Source organism: Cibotium barometz, chromosome 26, assembly GCF_041138505.1.
Source record: "Cibotium barometz isolate CiBa-2024 chromosome 26, ASM4113850v1, whole genome shotgun sequence".
Lineage (NCBI taxonomy): Eukaryota > Viridiplantae > Streptophyta > Polypodiopsida > Cyatheales > Cibotiaceae > Cibotium > Cibotium barometz.
In genome coordinates this window covers 24,858,705-24,877,528 of record NC_141071.1, presented here as the reverse complement: position 1 = coordinate 24,877,528, position 18,824 = coordinate 24,858,705, and the positions used below count along the sequence as shown (strand labels likewise).

The 18,824-nt window shown below is 49.7% G+C and overlaps 1 protein-coding gene across 5 annotated transcripts in view; it reads left to right on the top strand.

Moving 5' to 3' along the window:
* The window catches only part of LOC147623806 (structural maintenance of chromosomes protein 6B-like), a 184,794-nt gene that overhangs the window by 145,939 nt on the left and 20,031 nt on the right, over positions 1–18,824 (top strand). For 4 of the 5 annotated variants that reach the window (XM_086820431.1, XM_086820430.1, XM_086820427.1 and 1 more), the window contains 2 exons: positions 2,598–2,670; positions 2,836–2,917. Coding sequence is in view for 4 of the 5 variants with exons in the window: in XM_086820430.1 (XP_086676556.1) it covers positions 2,598–2,655 (58 nt within the window). In the remaining variant the exon portion in view is untranslated. Of the gene's footprint in view, positions 1–2,597; positions 2,672–2,790; positions 2,918–18,824 lie in introns of those variants that run through there. The other variant, XM_086820429.1, reaches the window with a different exon arrangement.

The following is an 18,824-nucleotide window of genomic DNA, read 5'->3' as shown; positions in this document are numbered from 1 at the left end:
AGAGAGAGAGAGAGAGAGAGAGAGTAAAGAAAAATAACAAAAATCTAGAACTTTAAAATCTGATCTAGGTACATGAGCAGAGAGCTCTCATATCACCCTAATACATCCCTCATGGGCCGCTGTGACATGGTGCTGAAGGTGGTAAAATTGAGCTGGCGCGAGAAGGTCCTGTGATGGCCCGGATCTTCCTGTGGTGGCGTGGCTGTGGGCGAGGGCCATGGGGTCTGGGGCGTCGAGCTCTGCATAGCTCAGTGGCTCTGTCGAGTGTCACACCTCTCAGCCGAGCTCCTACACTAGCCTGTGGTCTGGGTGTGATGGGTGGATCAGCCCTCGGAGTGCTGGAATGGAAGAAGTCAGTGAGAGCTCTCTGTGCCGGTCCTCGAGCAAGTACAACTGATCTGGATCTCACTAAGGACTCCCTGTGTCTACGGAGCTCTAGAAGAAAAAGTCCCAGGCATCTCTGATCCGGGAAGTCCATGATCCTAGAAAGTGGTCCGAACCTAGCTCGGAAGAGACAATAGCACCTCCCCCGAATCTCATAGTACACGGGGCATCGGAATATGTAATGGTCCTCTGGCTCTGGCTCTGTGTGACAGAGCTGGCATATCCTGTCCTCTGGTGCGGCCGCCCTAGGCCCATATTTGGCAGTCTCCACTCTCAGCTGGTAGGACGAGGTGTGGATCTGGCCGATCGCACATCTCACCCCAAAGGACAGGTGTATGTCCATGTAGCGTTTACAGATGATGAACCTATCCTTTGTTAGGCATAGGAGGTGATCTCTGTAGAAGGCCATCTTTGTCCCCAGTGGACAACTAGGTAAACTCCATGTCCTATGAGTATCCAGTCTGACAATGTCCTTCCTGATAACCCTGTTCCGCTCTGTGCGGCTGAGAGCAAATGACGGGGCCTCTATGCTGCACTGGAAGGGGGGGAGTGCCTCCATCTGCATACCGTGCATGCCAAACCAAGTGCCTACCTATGCATACCAGCACTCTGTATCTCCCTCAAGTGTCAGCTGTCTCGAGGACTCCAGGGCTAGCCGGGGGTATCTATCAAGTGGAAGCTCCCATAGCCTATGCCAGTATGTCACTGTAGAGCCTCTGTCACTATCGATGCAGCCCCCATCTCTGCCTGCACAATCTCATGTGGCATTGATGGTTTACTCCTAATCATGCGTGAGATCATCGCCACTAGGGGCCTCTCCATTGGCTTCCACCCATCATATACCTCCTCTGTATCTGTCTCGGCCGGCTCTCTCCTTTGTCTCCTCCTATGGTATAAGCTAGGACCCCAGATGGGGGCACCATACAATAGTGCAGGTGTAACTAGCATATCAAATAGCCAAAGCTTCGTCCTCGGCTCCTGAAACTGTATCTATGAGCATTGCCTCTCTAGCGAGCCAAGGGCTGCATATCCCCTCATAAATCTAGTGTCGGCCGCCTTCCGCATCGATAACTGAGGTCTAGCAAAAGTGATCCCAAGGTATACATAAGAGGTAACACTACTCCACAGGCTCTCCACTATGTAAACTGTATTGCAGATCTACTTATCCACTGTGTGGAGGTGTTAAAGAGAGAGAGAGAGAAATGAAATGAAATGTTATATTAACGTCTTCAAAAGGCCATAATGACCTATGAGACCAAAAAGTTACATCATGGTGGAGAGATCATAGATAGAGGGTTTGAGAGAGAGAGCTTCAAAGGTGAGAGCTTGAGAGCTTGAGAGAGAGAGAGAGAGCTTCAAAGGTGAGAGCTTGAGAGCTTGAGAGAGATCATAGATGGAGGGTTTGAGAGAGAGAGAGAGAGAGGCTAGAGAGGTTGGAGGTTTGAAGCTTGAGAGCTTAGAGTTAGAGCTTGAAGGCTTGAGAGCTTAAGCCTTGGAGCTTGAAGGCTTGGAGAAAGAGCTTGAAGGCTTAAGGCTTATATAGGTATTAGGCCATAGCATATGGCATATGACAAGGCCCAAAACATGCAAAACGTTCACAAAACGGTCGAAAACGGCTATTTCTCAAAACTGCGCACAGGTGGCAATGGTCAGAAACGGTCGGAAATAGGACTGTACGGTATCGTACCGTGCGGTATTCCATATAATAAGCGGTTGTACGCCATATGGAAACAACTATTCCAAGACGTATCCAATTGATTGACTGATCGACTGAAGGAGGGGGATATATTCTTTTTGGAGGCCTGGGAAGCAAACTGTGACGGGAAAGTTAGACAGTCCTGCAAGGGGGTTGGATGCGGGGTCGAAGCCATGGTGACATCGAGCGAAGAATGCCTGAGCTGTGCGTATTGCGATGGGAGTCACTGTAGCACCCTGTTAGGGGGTGTACTTAAATTATTGTGGTGATTACTTGGCTTTTCCAAAAGAAAAGAGGCTAGGAAAAATCACACATTTCCCTAGGTTGATGTCTGTTCTCCCTCAGCTACAGGTTCAGACAGATTATGAGGCTTGAGGACGTAAAATCTTAGTGAAGGGTTCACTGTAGTCATGTATGAGTTATGTGGTGTGGATGACAATTTCAGGAAATTACTACAGCAGAAAGACTTTATGTGTTGTTTGTTCTTGCCATAACATAATGGGCCCGCTCTGTGCAGCATGGTTAAGGCAGGGGACCGTCTAAAGAAGCAACAATTGGCTGCTCCTCGGCCTTGATACGGGGTGGTAAAGGTATGGGCACCTTACCTTCCTAGTTATGGGTCAAAATCTTCTTTCATATCCCTCCCTTCCTCAAAAAAATCATCCCGAGTGTGTGCATATTAATATATTTTTTCTTATTTGTGGCCCAAGAAGTGTAACTCTTCTTAATTAAGTCAATCATCCTGACTTATGTAGGAACAATGGACTTTTTATTTTGTGATTACTGGAGACCTCTGAACAAGATGCTGACCCATCATATTTGCACAGCGTTAACAAGGTATGCACCCAGCCAATATATAAGAACTTTATGAAGTAATGGTAAGCATTACTCTTAACTTTCAAAGTTCGCATGATGCTTGCACAGCTACAGCTCGGAGACCCTTATGGTCTTCTATTAGACGTTAGTGTCCATCTCTCTCTCTCTCTCTCTGTACATACTTTGGGTCTGTAAAGTAATCTGTACTTTCCATTGGTATATCTTTCTGCCGTATCAGCACACATGTAGATTGCTTTTGAAGTCTTTGTCCAAGCTGTGGCCATCTGGTTTTATGCTGATTCTTTCTTTCCAAAACGGTGCAGTTGCCTGACCAGCTACCCCATGTTTGTGTGTGTGTGTGTGTGTTGCGCGTGCTTTTTAGTGCTATGTTTCATTATGGTGAGTCTCTCCTTCACCTCTGGAGAAGTGAAACTCAGTATGGTGGTTTATCTATGAAGATTTCCACAAAAGGTGGACATATCTTTTTCGATGAACCTGTACATACTCTTGGGAACTAATGACGTGAGTAGGGATGTCATAGCACGCAGTCTATACTATGCATGACGGAGTTGATGATTTGAAGCTTTGTGAGTAGACACTCATGGAGTCAAGGTCACACTTTGGTTTTTGTCTAGTTTGGACAATAAGGTGAATTTTCAATTTCTCTCTTTCGCAATGGTTGGTTGATTAGATTACGAAAATGTAATACAAAGCAAAGGTCGCATGACCAGCTATACAAACATGTACATCGTGGCCGTCAGACCACACACACTAAAAGGCCACATGAGGCATGCCCACACACACATGTACATAGAGGCATGCCCATTGCACGAAGAGCATTTAACCAGGGGTCAGCTTGCGCCCTGGTGATAACATGTGCATCGATCAAAGAAGAAACTTGCCAAAGCAATAGACTGCGAACACGTTGGACATGACCTTTCACCCTTGATTGTGAATCAAAGATCAAAGCATTTCGCATGAGCCAATTATGCCAAAGACTCAACCATCGAAAGAAAACAAAGAAGACCTCATGTTGCTGATTGTTCCCCCCTTGGCTGATCATGTCCAAATATCCACTGTCTGCGTGACAAAGTATGTCCAGTCACCATTTGCCACACTGAAGAGATGACCTCCCATATCTGGCGAGCCACCGGGCAAGAAATAAACCTGTGTCGACTAGATTCTGGACAAGTCTGGGAGAAGAAACAGTTCCCATTCGAATTGCTCGGCATCGGAGGCGCCTACCTCGCTTCCACGACCTCTCCATTCTAGAGAACCCCATGGCGGAGATATTTGATCTGAGTAGAGGGCAACACTTGAACCGATCAGCATACATGGATCTACTTGATATACATTTTCCATTATTTTCTACTCAGTATCATCTAGGAGTCTTACTTACAGTTCTTATAACTGTTAAGAACTGTAAGACAATCAATTTATTGTACTTTTTAGTTTCATTTTGTTGTTCTCTTTGATGAGACACCAACTTCAGATGTACTCTTAGTTTTGGTCTCATAGGCCATTATGGCCTCTTAGAGACGTTAATATATTATTTCATTTCATTTTCATTCTCTCTCTCTCTCTCTCTCGACATAGAGAGGGTCTCTTGAGAGGGAGGGGATCAGAGACGGAGAGACACCTACAGAGGCAGATTACAGACTTCTTGCTGGAGCTTAGACATAGAGGGTCTCTTGAGAGGGAGGGGATCAGAGAGGGAGAGACACCTACAGAGGCAGATTATAGACTTCTTTCGACCAGAGCTTGAGCAGTCAGGCCAGCAGGCATTGCAGCTAGCCCCAGAGTATAGCTGCACCAGAGGTACACTGATTGATCGGGCTATAGAGTTGGGGCGGTCCACCGCCCCAAGATGAGAGGCCCATCTCGACACCGGCGGAGACTACAACAGAGGATCAGGACCATACTAGCACGGCATGGGAGACGTCCAGTCAGAGTACTCACCATGGAGGACATAGAGGATATCCGCCATCGACCGATGAGAGACATCTTTGGATAGTGATGTATATGATGCTTACCTTTGTTGCTGGAGTTTTCCTTTCCAGATGTTATCCATTAGGAGCTCCTAGTACCTTACTTTTCCTCATAGTTGTTGTTTCAGTTTCAGTTGGTTGTTTAGTTGTTTTAGCTTTTCTTACACAGACATTGTATGAGATCCACCAATTGTTGTAACCTTTTTGGTCTCATAGGTCATTTTGGCCTTTTGAAGACGTTAATATATCATTTCATTTCATTTCATTTCTCTCTCTCTCTCTCTCTCTCTCTCTCTCTCTCGTGAATGTTGAGCACTCAAGCTCAAGCTCAAGCTCTCTCTCTCTCTCTCTAGCAGTAGTCTTCTCTCTCTCTCTCTCTCTCTCTCTCTCTCTCTCTCTCTCTCGACAAGACCATCATGATCGGCTGGATCCGTGCTGGAGAGAGAGCTCAACTCATTGGTAGAGAGAGAGGGGCATAGAGCACGAGGCTAGGCAGGGTTCAGGTGGACCTCTCCACCCTGGATCACATCTTCACACTCAAGAGGTTCATCGAGCAAGCCAAGGCTGATGGCCGAAGCCTCTACCGTTGCTTTGTGGATTTCCGCAAAGCGTTTGATGTGGTGCCACGTGATCGCCTACTACAACGTCTACAAATCCTTGGGGTTCCATCAGACATGATTTTGGGCATGATTGCTTTATATGAGTTCGTGGTTGTGGTTGTTGGCATACGGTTGTATGATATGGCACGATATTGTGCGGGAATGTATCATACCGTATGAAATTTTGGAATACGATATGGTAAAGTACGGTTTAAAAAAACACTTACAAATTTATAGTTTATCAATTTGAAAGGATAGAGAGCTCAGAGGTTGTCACAAGCCAAAATTCCGTTAAAAATAAGTTACAAACAAAAGTACAAAGCATACTACTAAGGACGGTTGCCGGCTACCGTAAGATCAATGCAATGTGCGTTGGGCGCAAGTACAAAAAAGTGAGTACAAAAAAATGGATAAGAGGGCGGAGGCTAGAATCTAAATCCTAGAACCTAGATAGAGAAGGCATCGCTACATCACTATATCGGAGCTCTTGCGGAGATCATCTGTAGTAGAATTCACCTTCGAGCCCTCGCCAAAGTCGCCATCACTAAGGAGGTTGCGGTCCTCAATAAACTTGGGCTCTGTGACCTCATGTGAGAAGCCAAGGGGAGCATCCTCATCTTGAAGAGCGGCTAAAGAGCTATGGGGAGCCCACCGCACGTAGGTCTGCACCGTCCCCCTCAAATTGCGATGAATTGTGCATCCGTGGGTGCCTACTCGCACTTCCTTGCCCCTAGCTGCATGCCCACGAACGAGTGCAAGTAAGTTGTCAATCAATTGCCTCGAGCTCTCTATAGATCGTTGTATAGATCCTCTTCTTCTCCTCATCCGGCTGTTTATGGACACTCTCAAGAGTGTTCCCTATTAGCTTGAATGCATCCACATTCACCTACAATTTACAAATTACATAATCACATTAATGATTATACACATATTAGTAAATACATTGCAAATTGCAATATGACAACTTGACAAGTCTTATACTTGCCTTACCAATTCCAGCTACGAAAGATTCAGTTAAGAATGAGCTTCATATTGTGGAGAAAAAGAATATATATGTGAATGATTATGCTTTAAAAATCAAGGGCATTATGGAATCCCTTGCATCATCAATTGGTGTTTCTGTTAATGATGATGATAAGGTGGAAGTGTGTTTGCGTGGTCTCGGGCCACAATACAAGGGTTTCGAGACATCTATTCAGACTCGGGAGAACATTCCCAACTTCATAGATTTAGTGTCAATGCTTTTTTTTTTCCCGAGAAAAGATCCTTTCATTAGTTATATAAAAACGCCCGTAGGGCTACAAAAGATCTCTCCTGCTCATAAGAGAAGCAGAGTAGTGAATACAACAAGGCAGCCCGGGAGACTCTCCCTAGGGGGCTGCAAAATACAAGCATCAGTACAAAGGACTGAGGGGCTAAATCATACAATAGGGGGGGGGAAAAGCCAAACAGGTGGCCTGTAATGCCAACGGGGGGATCCCGTGTGTAAGGTATAGAAGGGGCCGCTGCGCCAGGTGGTGTGAAAGGCCTGGCGCCGCAAGATCGCCTCATCCGAGTCGCCCCGGATGCAGTCATACTGTCCTCGCAGGGTGTGGATCAACTCCTGCCAAATCCCCCGTACAGTCTCTGCTGGTGGCTCCAGTCTCCCCTCAAAGGCCGTGAAACACCGGGCCCTCCAGGTGAACCAGATGGTGAGGCTGCTGAGGAGCTCCCATCGTAAATCCCTCTCCTGTGTCCAGCTGGCGGACGAGAAATCCGGTGCCGGAACCAGGCGAGGCTAGCCCCTAATGAATCTGATGGCCTGACTGTCCTGCTCCATCTCATAGCCCATAGCAGGCCCTGACGAAGTCGACCAAGCAGCGGCACCCCACGTAAACATACCCTCTGGAGAGAGGGGGGCCAGAATACGCAGCATCCGCAGCCAAATCTGCTGCGCCTGAGGGCAATCCCAAAGGCAATGTCTCTGTGTCTCCATAGGGTGGCCGCATCGGACGCAGGCCGCCGGAAGACCACTGTAAACAAGCCAGGTGCCAACTGCTGAGCCCTTGTGGGCGACCAGCCACTGGAAAGTCGAGATCCTGCGGGCCTGTCGACTAGCCCAGAGCCGAGCCCAAAAATCCTCCAGGAACTCCTGTGAGAGTCCCTGTAGCCGCCAATGCCCCGCTGCAGCTGGAGAGACCATCCTCCTCGCCGTCAAAATATGCCGCCCCAGCCGAACTGTATACTGGAAAAAGGTGATCTCTGTGGCCTCAAGGGATGCATAAGGATCATGCCACTCGTACTCCCCAGGGTCCCACTTTAGCCGGGCCAAGGGGCGCGCTGCATATGCCAATATGCGCCATTCCGGGAGCACATCTGCAGGGTCGGGATCAATATGCCACTTCCGAGAAGCGGCGGCCACTACCCGTATCCTCTGAAAGGTGCACTCTGCAACCAAAGGCGACTCCACCTCCACTCTCTGAAGTCTGCCCTCATCCTGAATCTCATAGTAGAGGCATCTGCCATCCTCAGTGCAAGCTCTGACAGCAATCAGGATCTCCAACTATGTAAAGGCTCCCATCCACCGTGGGGCCACGAGCTCGAAAGGCGTGAACCACTCCTCTGTGAGTGCCTCCTGAATATCATCCCTCATAATCAACCCCCCTCTGAAGTGACTCAGCCTCTCCACCTGGATCTCCTCTGGGAGACTACAGAAGGCCTGCCAGTCTCCAAAACTACGTGCTGGGCCTGCCGCTAAAGGTCCCCAGGCTAGACGAGGCCGAGAACCCAGCAATGACCCTGCTCTGTGCGAACCGCTGGGCTCCTGATGAGCGGCTGTCTGGCCCGCTCCTCATCACAAGAAGGAGGCCGCTGAGAGAGCCCCGGTCTCAGCAGCTCCCAAGCTCTCAGGATGCTCAAAGCAAATCTGTCCTCCCATCCTCTACTGAGGCCCGTCCTCCTCATCTCTATGAAGATCCAGCGAATCTCTGGTACCCAAGTGCCCCCTGCTGGGGGAGCCCGAGCCTGCAGCCGCTGCAAGAGAAGCTCCTTCCAAGGCTCAGCGCCTGGAAGCAGCCCCCGAACAATAAGCTTCCCCAATAAGGCTCTACTCTGATCGACTGGATCTATAATGCCCAAGCCTCCCTGAGCCAGCGGAAGTGTAATAACTGCCCATGCAACCTTTGCCCGGGCTAGCTGACCGTCCCGCCCAGACCAAAGAAAGTTCCTGATCAGCCTCTGTACTTGGCTGATGCAAGAGCTCGAGAAGATCCAGCAAGACGTAATGTACCACATGGTCGCTAACAGCACCTGATTTGCCACCACCACCCTCCCAGCCAAGGATAGTCGAGCTGTACTCCAATACAAAAGCTTCTTCCGAATGCTCAGAAGAAGCGGGGCAATCTGCTGCTCAGGTGACAAATCTAGTCCAATCTGGCATCCCAAATACCGCACTGCTGTGCCAGGAGGAATCCATCTAAAACCGGGGTCCGGGCTCCATGCCGGAGTGGGAGCACTACTGATCCAAAAGGCCACTGTCTTGCGCCAATTGATCAATGCTCCCGAAGCTGCACTAAAAACCTGGAGCGACTGCTCTGCCCGAAGAAGATTGGCCTCTTGGCCATGCAAAAATAAGCCCGTGTCGTCTGCAAACTCTGCATCGAGCAGGTCCTCCCCCCTGACTGGGAGCTGGAGTCCTCTCAAACCAACCTCCTCTACCGTCAAATACATGCTCATAGCCTCTGCAAAGAAGAGAAAAAGAAAAGGGGCGAGAGGACACCCCTGACGAACTGATCTGGTCAGCTCAAAACTCGGCCCCCGTCCTCCTGCAATCAACACCTGGCTATGAGCTGTGGAATACAGAGCCGCCACCCCTCTGATCCATCCTGGCTCAAAGCCCAGGCGAAGCATAGTGTCCTCTAAGAAACCCCAATCAACTCTATCGTATGCCTTCTCAAAATCGAGAAGCATCACGACCAAGTCCTCCCCAAGAAATCTAGCTCGGGCCGTCGCCTCCCAGAAAGTAAAGATGTTGTCAAGGATACTGCGCTCCTTGACAAATCCTGTCAGGGTAGCATGAATCAACTTCCCCAGGAAGGGCTGGATCCTCAATAGAATGCAGTGGCAATAGCTCTGATCTCCCCGGGCTCAGTAGCTACCGATCCATCTGGTCTACCAAGCTGGTGGACTCCTGCTCGAGCATGGCGGGGTCCAGTGATCTCAAAAAACTCCCCAGTCACTCTATCACCAAGCTGCGTCCACTGAGAGGCCTGACGACGATAGTAAAACTCATGTCTCTACTCCTCGGCCTCTCTAACCTCCTGGCGTGCCTGGCTCAGCTGTGACACCACCCACTCACATGCAGGCTGCTGCTCCTGAAGGCGCTGTAGCGAAGCAAGGCTGCGTCTCAGCCGATGCTCCCGCTCGCGAATCTCTCCTAGCCGTGTCAAAGCTGCAGCGTGCAAAAAAGAGCTAAGCTCGATGAGTCCCTGGGCACACTGGCCTGCTGCATCCTGGTCAGAGCACTGACTATCATGCCAGATCCTCTCAATGTCCTCAGCGAGACTGGGATCTGTAAGTACCCTCTCTGGGATCCTCAACTGCAAGCTGGGCTCCCGTGTCCTCTCCTCCAATGTCAAGATAACTGGCGAATGATCTGAAAATGATGTGCCAGCGAGAATGCCGACGGAGCCCCCTCGCTCCCCTAACCAGTCGCCCACATAAAAGCGATTAATCCGTGATAGATTAGTCCCTCCCTACCGGCGATCCGACCGAGAGAAACTAAGACTGTCCTGAGAGCGGGAGAAGGCCCCATGCTGCCATGCATCAGTGATCCTCAGTGACATGCAAAACCGGTCCCAAGCTGCAAGCTCCGTGCCGTGCACTGTAACATGACTGCCTCCCACCCTATCGGTCGGGTCCTCAAGCATGTTGAAGTCTGCCCCGACACACCAATGTGCGGCCTCTGGCAATGCATCTGTAACCAGGGTCCACAACTCTGCTCTGGCACTAGCATGATTGGGCGCATAGACGTTGAGCACGCCCAATAGCTCATCATGCATCCTCAGAATGACATACTGTGCTCTACCAGGCACAATGATCCCTCGATCCACAATGGCCTGCCGCCATATATCTCCAATGACCATGCATACTCCTCCGTGTCCACCCAAAGGACCAAACCCTGCAGACCAAAAGGTGTCCCATCTACCAGGCATCACCGAACCATATCTCCGGATCCTGCTCTCACCCAAGTGGTGCTCCTGCATCATCAAAATATCAATGCTGCCACCAACGAGGCATCTCTGAAGCTCCTGCCTCAAGCAACCACGATAGCGTATAAAATGTGCTCCGCCAAGGCCCTGTACATTCCATGAGATGATCCTCATGGATGACCTGCTGAGGTGGATGCTCTCTCAGCCGTACGGCGGGCCTTTGCAAGCGGCTTGGATGGAGAGTAGTCCCCATCCGAGCGGCTGCGAATCTGCCCACCCGGTGTACTGCAAGAATCACGGATCAAGCGCCACTGGTTGTGGCCCATGGCGACTGCCTCCCGCTCTGACAGAGCAACCTCGTGTATACATACATATCCAGGGTCGCGTGCTAAGTCTGCCACTATGCGAACGACCAAATGACGAATCCCTGAGGCATCCACACTCCCGGGATCCAAGAAAAAATGAGCCAACTCCCATAGTCGGCCTATCACATCTGTCACCTCCAGATCGCTCACATGATGAGAAAACTCAACTGCGTGAGTCTTCAAAGTGCTAAGAGCGAGCTCTAGAGTCCACTCCCGGTCGCAAGGGCCACATAGAGGGAACGAGAAGGCCACCGCTGAATCAAGTGCCTCCTCCCCGCGGGCTGGAGGTATCACTACATGAACTCGGATGGGTGCTGGCTCATGGCGGCCCTCTGCTCCAAAAAGCCGTGTGAAGGCGTAATCAAAAGCCTCCGAGCGCTGTCTAATGCCGAGGCGACTCAGCCGACTGCGGATAGATGATATCCGTGAAGCCTGAATCGGCATGGTAGGTCTCCTCTGTGGTGCTCGAGCGAGGTCGGTGCTCAGCGCCCTCCGGACTGCAGGTGAGCGCTAGGGGACTGCTAGGGCCTCCCGGGAAGGTGAGGCGGGCGGGGGGGAGGAGGGGGGGCGAGGGGGGTGGAGAGGGAGCCGCTGCCAAAACCGGAGCGGGGACGAGAGGAGGCGAAGGTGGAAGCGAGGTGGTGGGAGGGGACGGGGGATACATTGCAAGAGTAAGTGTGGGGTCTGGCGGAGGGGGGGGGGCGGGGCGCTGCAGAGTGAAGATGGGCGCGAAAGAAGGGGGGGGGGGGGGGCGCGAAGGCGAGGAGGGGTGGCGGGCAATGTAGCGGGGGAGGGGGTGCAGCAGCGAAGGCAGGCGGGGGGGGGGGGGGGGGGGGGGGGGAGGAGGGGCGGCGGGCAGTGCAGCGAGGGAGGGGGGCGCAGAAGCGAAGGCAGGCGGGGGGGACAAGGGGAGGCGCAAGGAATGAGGGGGGGCGCGAGGAAAGAGCAGGCAGGCAGGCGGGGGGCGCAGGAGTGCAGGTAGCGCGAGCAGGGAGGGGGGCGGGAGCTTCAGCAATTTAGTGTCAATGCTGATCATTAAAGAGAAGAACTTGGGTGAAGATCAACAATCTTCAAAAAATAGAAATAGTTCAGAGCAGCAGACCTTCTACACAAGTGCAGCTAGAGGACGAGGTAGAGGTTGTGGACGTGGCCAAGGTGGTGGCCGAATAGGTAATCAGAATTATGGTCAGCAGCAGCAACAATCCCAAGATTCGCAACATCACACAGGTGGAAGAGGCCAGTTTAGATGCAGGGGGAGTCAACAAGGTCATGGTAATTACACGAGGCTATTTTTAATGTGGTAAGCCTGGGCATGTGCAGGCAGATTTCTATAAGAAGCAGAGTGACATGCAAAATGGAAAAGTGCAGCAAAACAACTATGCATCCTCTAGCAGAAATAATGAGGATAATGAGAGGTTGTATATAAGTGAGTGGGAACTTCAGTTTCTCTCACATGCACCTAAAGACCAATCCTGTGCTAAGAGCCTCAAAGCCACCTTTTGCAAGCGGCTATGTACATACCCAAATGTCTCCCACAAAAAGAGGGTTCTCACCATTGATTCCCTCTTCTAGCAAGTGGGAGATGCAAATGCGGCTCTTCCCCTTTGGTCGTTTTAGCTAATGAGTTCCTCCAAGAACTTCCCATGATGCACCTTTGGCAAGAAAGCATCGTGGTCTTGAAGCAACTCCACATTATTGAAGAGGGCCGATGATTTGTAGGCCGGATGCAATAAGGAGGCTAGACCATGGATAGGTCTTCGCATCCATTTCAACCTCTTCTCCACCATGGGCAAAATATCTTCGCGTTTGTCGTTGTCGATGGAAGGAGAAGCATGCAACTCTGCAATGGTCTCTCTCACAAGGAGGCCCAAGGTGGCTCCCTCCATAGGTTGGGGGGGTGGGGTTGGGGGGGTGTTGATGTTCTCAAAGTCTTCTCCAAGCCTCGCTACAGTTTGGTCCTAAGAAAAAAGTTGGTATAATGCTTCCTCTTTCCGAGTGTAGAACTCTTGTTTCTTGCATTGGGTGAGCCATTGGGAAATCCGTTGTGCTTGGTGCTTTATGATTTTCCCAATCCGTACCTCATGCTTAAGACGGGAGCATGTGGCTTGGCATTTGTCATCATACCAAAAGTTCTCGAGCATGGAACCTCGCAAGGTGGCTTGGCGGAAAACTGTTGCGTGTAAATGAAAGAAGTGGTGGTGCATGTGTGGAGTATGGTGGTGAGTTGTGATGTGAGGGTGGGTAGGGGGACAATAAGTTCCACATCCTGGAGTTGGTGGTAGATGTGGTTGGAGTAAACAAGGTCAACCTCGTGATCAAATTGGACCTGGGTGTAATGTGAGATGGGGGGTGGTGGCGGAGGGATGGGTAGTGTGTAGGTGAAACTGAAAGAGAGGTATGCATGGTTAGCTTCAAAGGGGGATGGCGGGATGGAATAGTTCGGGAGAAGGTGTGCCAAAGCCGGAGATCCCATAAGGTAGTCCACGGTGCTAGTACCTCTTGAGTGAGGGAAGGAGGTGAGGGTGTCGGAGGAGGTCCATCGGTTCATGCTGTTATAGATAACAAGACCATGTGCAGCTCCGAGCTCTAAGAAATATCTTGCATATACTGTGACATCCTCACGATCCTGTGACGATTTCTGTAGACCCGTGTCTTTGATGTCTAGCTCTTGTAGTTTGATACGGTCGTCCAAATCGAGTAGTGGGACCTATTGACTTCCTGTCTTGGCGTTGAAGTCCCTGAGCAGGTGGACTTCCCCCAGCTGTGAGAACTCCATAATATCTCCATATAATGGTAAGTATGGTGACATGCCATGATGCGTGGCATAAGAGGAGTGGCACGGTGCAAAATAACACATAGCAATGTGGATGACACTGTCACCGCTAAGTTGTAGCCAGATCCAAAGATACCGTGCATCCTCATCCTTTTGGACGATGCTGAGAATCTATCAGAGATGGGATCTAAAAAGGACAGATATCCCTCCTGAGCCACGTACTCCTCCTGATATGCGGGTCTCGCCTCAGAAAGCTGACTCCCACTCATACCCGGCTACGTAGGGCTCTGATGAGTCTCTGTGTAGAAAATGGCATTCCTACCTGCCAGAATCTCACTCAAAACTCCTGGATTCGACCATAGGGTGCAACTGCAGTTCCATATTGCTAACCTTAGGTGTTTGGTCTCAAAGACCGCGTGTCTCTATTTGGGATTGCGCTCAGTGATAATGACCCTACCATCTCTGTAGATAGCCCACTTGCCTGCTCTACAGGCCTTATCAACTGTCACCATCGCCTCACGTCCGTGTGCCACCTGTGCCAAGGACGGAGAGAGAGAGAGAGAAAATGAAATGATATATTAACGTCTTTAGAAGGCCAAAATGACCTATGAGACCAAAAAGGTTACAACAATTGGTGGATCTGATACAACGTCTGTGTAAGAAAAGCTAAAAACAACTAAACAACTAACTGAAACTGAAACAACTATGAGGAAAAGTATGGTACTAGGAGCTCCTAATGGATAACATCTGGGAGGAAAACTCCAGCAACAAAGGTAAGCATCATACACATCACTATCCAAAGATGTCCCTCATCGGTCGATGGCGGATATCCTCAATGTCCTCCATGGTGAGTACTCTGACTGGACATCTCCCATGCCGTGCTAGTATGGTCCTGATCCTCTGTTGTAGTCTCCGCCGGTGTCAAGATGGGCCTCTCATCTTGGGGCGCTTGGACCGCCCCAGCTGTATAGCCCGATCAATCAGTGTACCTCTGGTGCAGCTATACTCTAGGGCTAGCTGCAATGCCTGCTGGCCTGACTGCTCAATTACTGGTCGAAAGAAGTCTGTAATCTGCCTCTGTAGGTGTCTCTTCCTCTCTGATCCCCTCCCTCTCAAGAGACCCTCTCTATGTCTACGCAGCTCCAGCAAGTATAATCCGAGGCATCTCTGATCATGGTATCTCATGACTCTAGAAAGTGGTCCGAAACCCTCTCTAAACAGGCAGTGAAAACAGCCTCGTATCTCATAATATACTGGACAGTGACATATGTAATGTAACTGTGTCTCTGGCTCCATCTGGCATAGCTGACAAATCCTGGCCTCAGCCTGGTACTCCTCTGAATCTGCCAGTCTCAATCTCTAGCTGGTGTGAGGATGTGCGCATCTGACCAATAGCACACCGTACCCCATGAGAAAGATGAGTATCCATGTAGCTGGGTCTAATCACAAACCCATCCTCCGTGAGCTGGAGAAGATGATCTCTATAGAAAGCCATCTTCGTACCAAGCTCGTGTCGGCTGTATCCATGTCTTCCTAGTGTCCAGCTCAGTCAAGTCCTGCCTGATAAGTCTGGTAATCTGTGCCCGTGTGAGAGAGAGGGAGGGTGCATCCAGGGAGTACTGAAATGGAGGTAGCCTGGAGGTAACCTGTCCATACTAAAGCCATGCAGCTTGGAACCAAGCTGTCATCTGTGCATACCAACATGATCCGTCTCCTTGTGATGCCAACTGTTGTGAAGACTCCAGGGCTAAGCAAGCATATTTGTCTCTAGGGAGAGCCCAAGTGCTATGTATAAAGGAGACTGATCGAGTGAGTGCCTCTACTACCAATGGGGGGGCAGCCATCTCTGCATGAATAATATCATGTGGTACGGAGGCCTTGGCCCTAATCATCCGGGAAATCATAGAAACCAAGGGCCTCTCCATACGTCTCCATCTATCAGTGCTACCCGCTCGGCTGCAGTGATGCACTGAGGGTCCCCATATCTCCACTCCATACAGCATGGCTGAAGTGACCAAAGTGTCAAAGAGCCAGAGCTTTGTTCGAGGTTCCTGAAACTGAACCTGCGAACACATCCTCTCTAGTCTCCCCAATGCTGCATAAGCTCTGGTCAATCTGGTCTCCGCTGCTCTCCTCAAGGAAAATAGTGGGCCAATAAAAACCACACCAAGGTAAGTATATGCATCTGTATACTCCACTGTCTCCTGACCATATGTAAAGGTGGGTACTGACCTCCTAAGCCAGTGTGCTGTGGTGTTAAACACCATCACCTTGGTTTTACCAAGGTTAACAGACAATCCACTGTCCTGTGCAAACGTGTGCAATGCATCCAAATGACGCTGCATCCCCTCTGGAGAATCTGAGATCAGCACAATATCATCAGCATACAATAACAGCGGAATCCATGTCCCTGCTAGCTGTGCTCCTCTGTCACCCTCCTGCTCTACATAGTCCGAAACCTCATCCACATACATCCCAAATAAGGTGGGAGAAAGGGGGCAGCCCTGTTTCACCCCAATAGTGGAGTGAACCATCTCAGATATACCCTGAGTAGTACATACGTGCCCCACAACTGTCCTGTATAAGGCCATGATTCCCCAAATCAGCTCTGTGGGCACTCCCATCTCCTGTAGTCTGCGCATCAGTCTGGCTCTCGGTACTGTGTCAAAAGCTTTGCGGAAATCCACAAAGCAACAATAAATCCTCCTGCCATATAATCTGCCCTCCTCAATAATAGCTCTGAGTGTCAAGATATGGTCAAGAGTGGAGAAACCTCTCCTGAACCCTGCCTGCCCTGATGCACGTATGCCCTCTCTCTCTGCCCATCTACTCAACTCCTGCTCAAGAATAGATGCATATAATCTAGCCAATGTGTGACCAATCATGATGGTACGATAATTCCCAGGAAGCATGGGATCCCCTGACTTGAAGATAGGCACAATCGTGGACATATTACAAGTCTCAGGAAAACCCTCACACATGGCTCGGTTAAACATCATAGCAATAAGCTCTGCAAGCATATCGCTGGCATGAATAAAGTGCTCTCCTACCAAACCATCATGATCATATGCTCTCCTAGTCCTCATCCTGTCAATAGCTTTCCTTACCATCTCAGCAGTAAAGAAAGCACATGTCTCTGGGCATGGCTCCGATGGGTCTGGCAGGGGCGGCTGTCCTGGTGCTGTGTACAGGGATGCTGCATTCTCACCCCAAATCTCTGTGGAGGTAATGGCTGGTGATGGTGAATGCTCATGGAATAGTCTCCATGCCTCGCCTGAGTCCTGACTCATAAATAACTGATACAAATCCCTCTCTAACTGAGCAAGATAAGCCCTCTTCTTCCGTCGCACTAGGTGCCGGAAGGTAATCCGTGATTGTTTGTGAGTGGTAACACCCATGAGCACCTGTCTCTGTAATCTGATCCTCATCTCTCTGCACTCCTCATCATACCAACTATTCTGGGGCATGTTCCCAGATCGTCTCCGTGTAGGCTGACTATGGCGATATGCCTCTGATGCTGCAGCATGAAGCGTATCTATCAATATCTGAGTGAGCTCATCTAATGGCAGTCCCGGCTCCTCGGCACATAAGCGTCTGTATATCTCTTCCGTGTACACGGTGTCAGTCTCCGTCGTAAAGGTATAACGAGTGTGTGTGGAGACCTGTCCCAATGGAACGGTGCTGAACTGAAATGTGAGAGTGAAGGACAAGATAGCATGATCCACTGCTATTCCAACCGCCCTAGTGCCTACCATAAAATCCTGAAAAGAGGGAATGAGACTGGGCTGAGCCATAACATAGTCCAATGTACTAGCACCATGCCGATGTGGAAAGCTAGTGAAACCGCCCGATGTCGGGAATCTCTGTAGGCCATTTAGGATGGCCAATCCATGTGCAGTCCCCATGTCTATCAAATACCGCCCATGCACTGTATGTTCCTCATCCTGTGAGAGTCTAGATTTAGTTAGCCAAAACCAGCCACTGCAGCATGTAGAAATCCATCCGAAGGGGGTACTTGGTGGATTTTGCCGATGAACGTAATAATATTCCTCGAGTGAGCCTTAAGGGATACTTTATCAAAGCGCATCATTTGTCTTTCGAGATGCAATAAGAGGTCACCACCACAAGAGAGAGACCCTCACGTCACTTTTGTTCAAAATAGTTTAGAGCTTGCTTAGCTTGGCCCTGTTGACTGTATCCTTTTGTAATTCGAGGATAACAAGAGACAATGCTCCAAACAGGAAACTCCTCAAGCACTCAATGTGCTTTTGTGAGAGCAATGCACTTTGCATACATACCAGTGGAAATTTTCAAGCACATTACTTTTTGACAGCTCGCGTATATCACAAATTTGTTCCCTCTTGTTGGCTGCTCTTATGCTATCAGAAAATTTTAAGATGCAATAAAAGGTCACTACACCTGAAGAAATTCCCCCAGGCAGCATTTGTTTAAAACATTGCACTCCTTACTAAGCTTGGCCCTGTTTAGCATATTCGGCGTTTAATGTAGCCCAAGAGACTACACTTTAAACAAGAACCTTGTCAAGCAGTACTCATTTTGCTTTCGTGATTGCACCCGACTTCCGATACACATCCACCATAGCTTCCCAAACACACTATGTTTTTTGGACCGTCCCTCTCTAGCAATCTCTCTTGAATTTTTTCCATCTTGCCAGCATCCTATGTTGCCACAGGCCTTCAAAAATCATAGTATTGTCAGTACATGTGGAGAGAGATCCTCACATTGCATTCATTCAAAACAATTCATTGCTTGGTCACTTTGGCCTCGTTGTGTATATCCTACAATAAGTGCATCCCAAGATAACATCTCAAACACGCACTTGTGCACAACCCTGGACTTGGCATACATATTCATCAAAGCATTCTGAAGTACAACATTACTTCCTAGCAACCCAATTTCATCATGAATGTATTTTCCCTTGATTAATGCTTCTATGCTGCCACATGCTTTCAAAATCCAAGAAGAGGTCACCGCATTTGGGAAGTAGAAATCC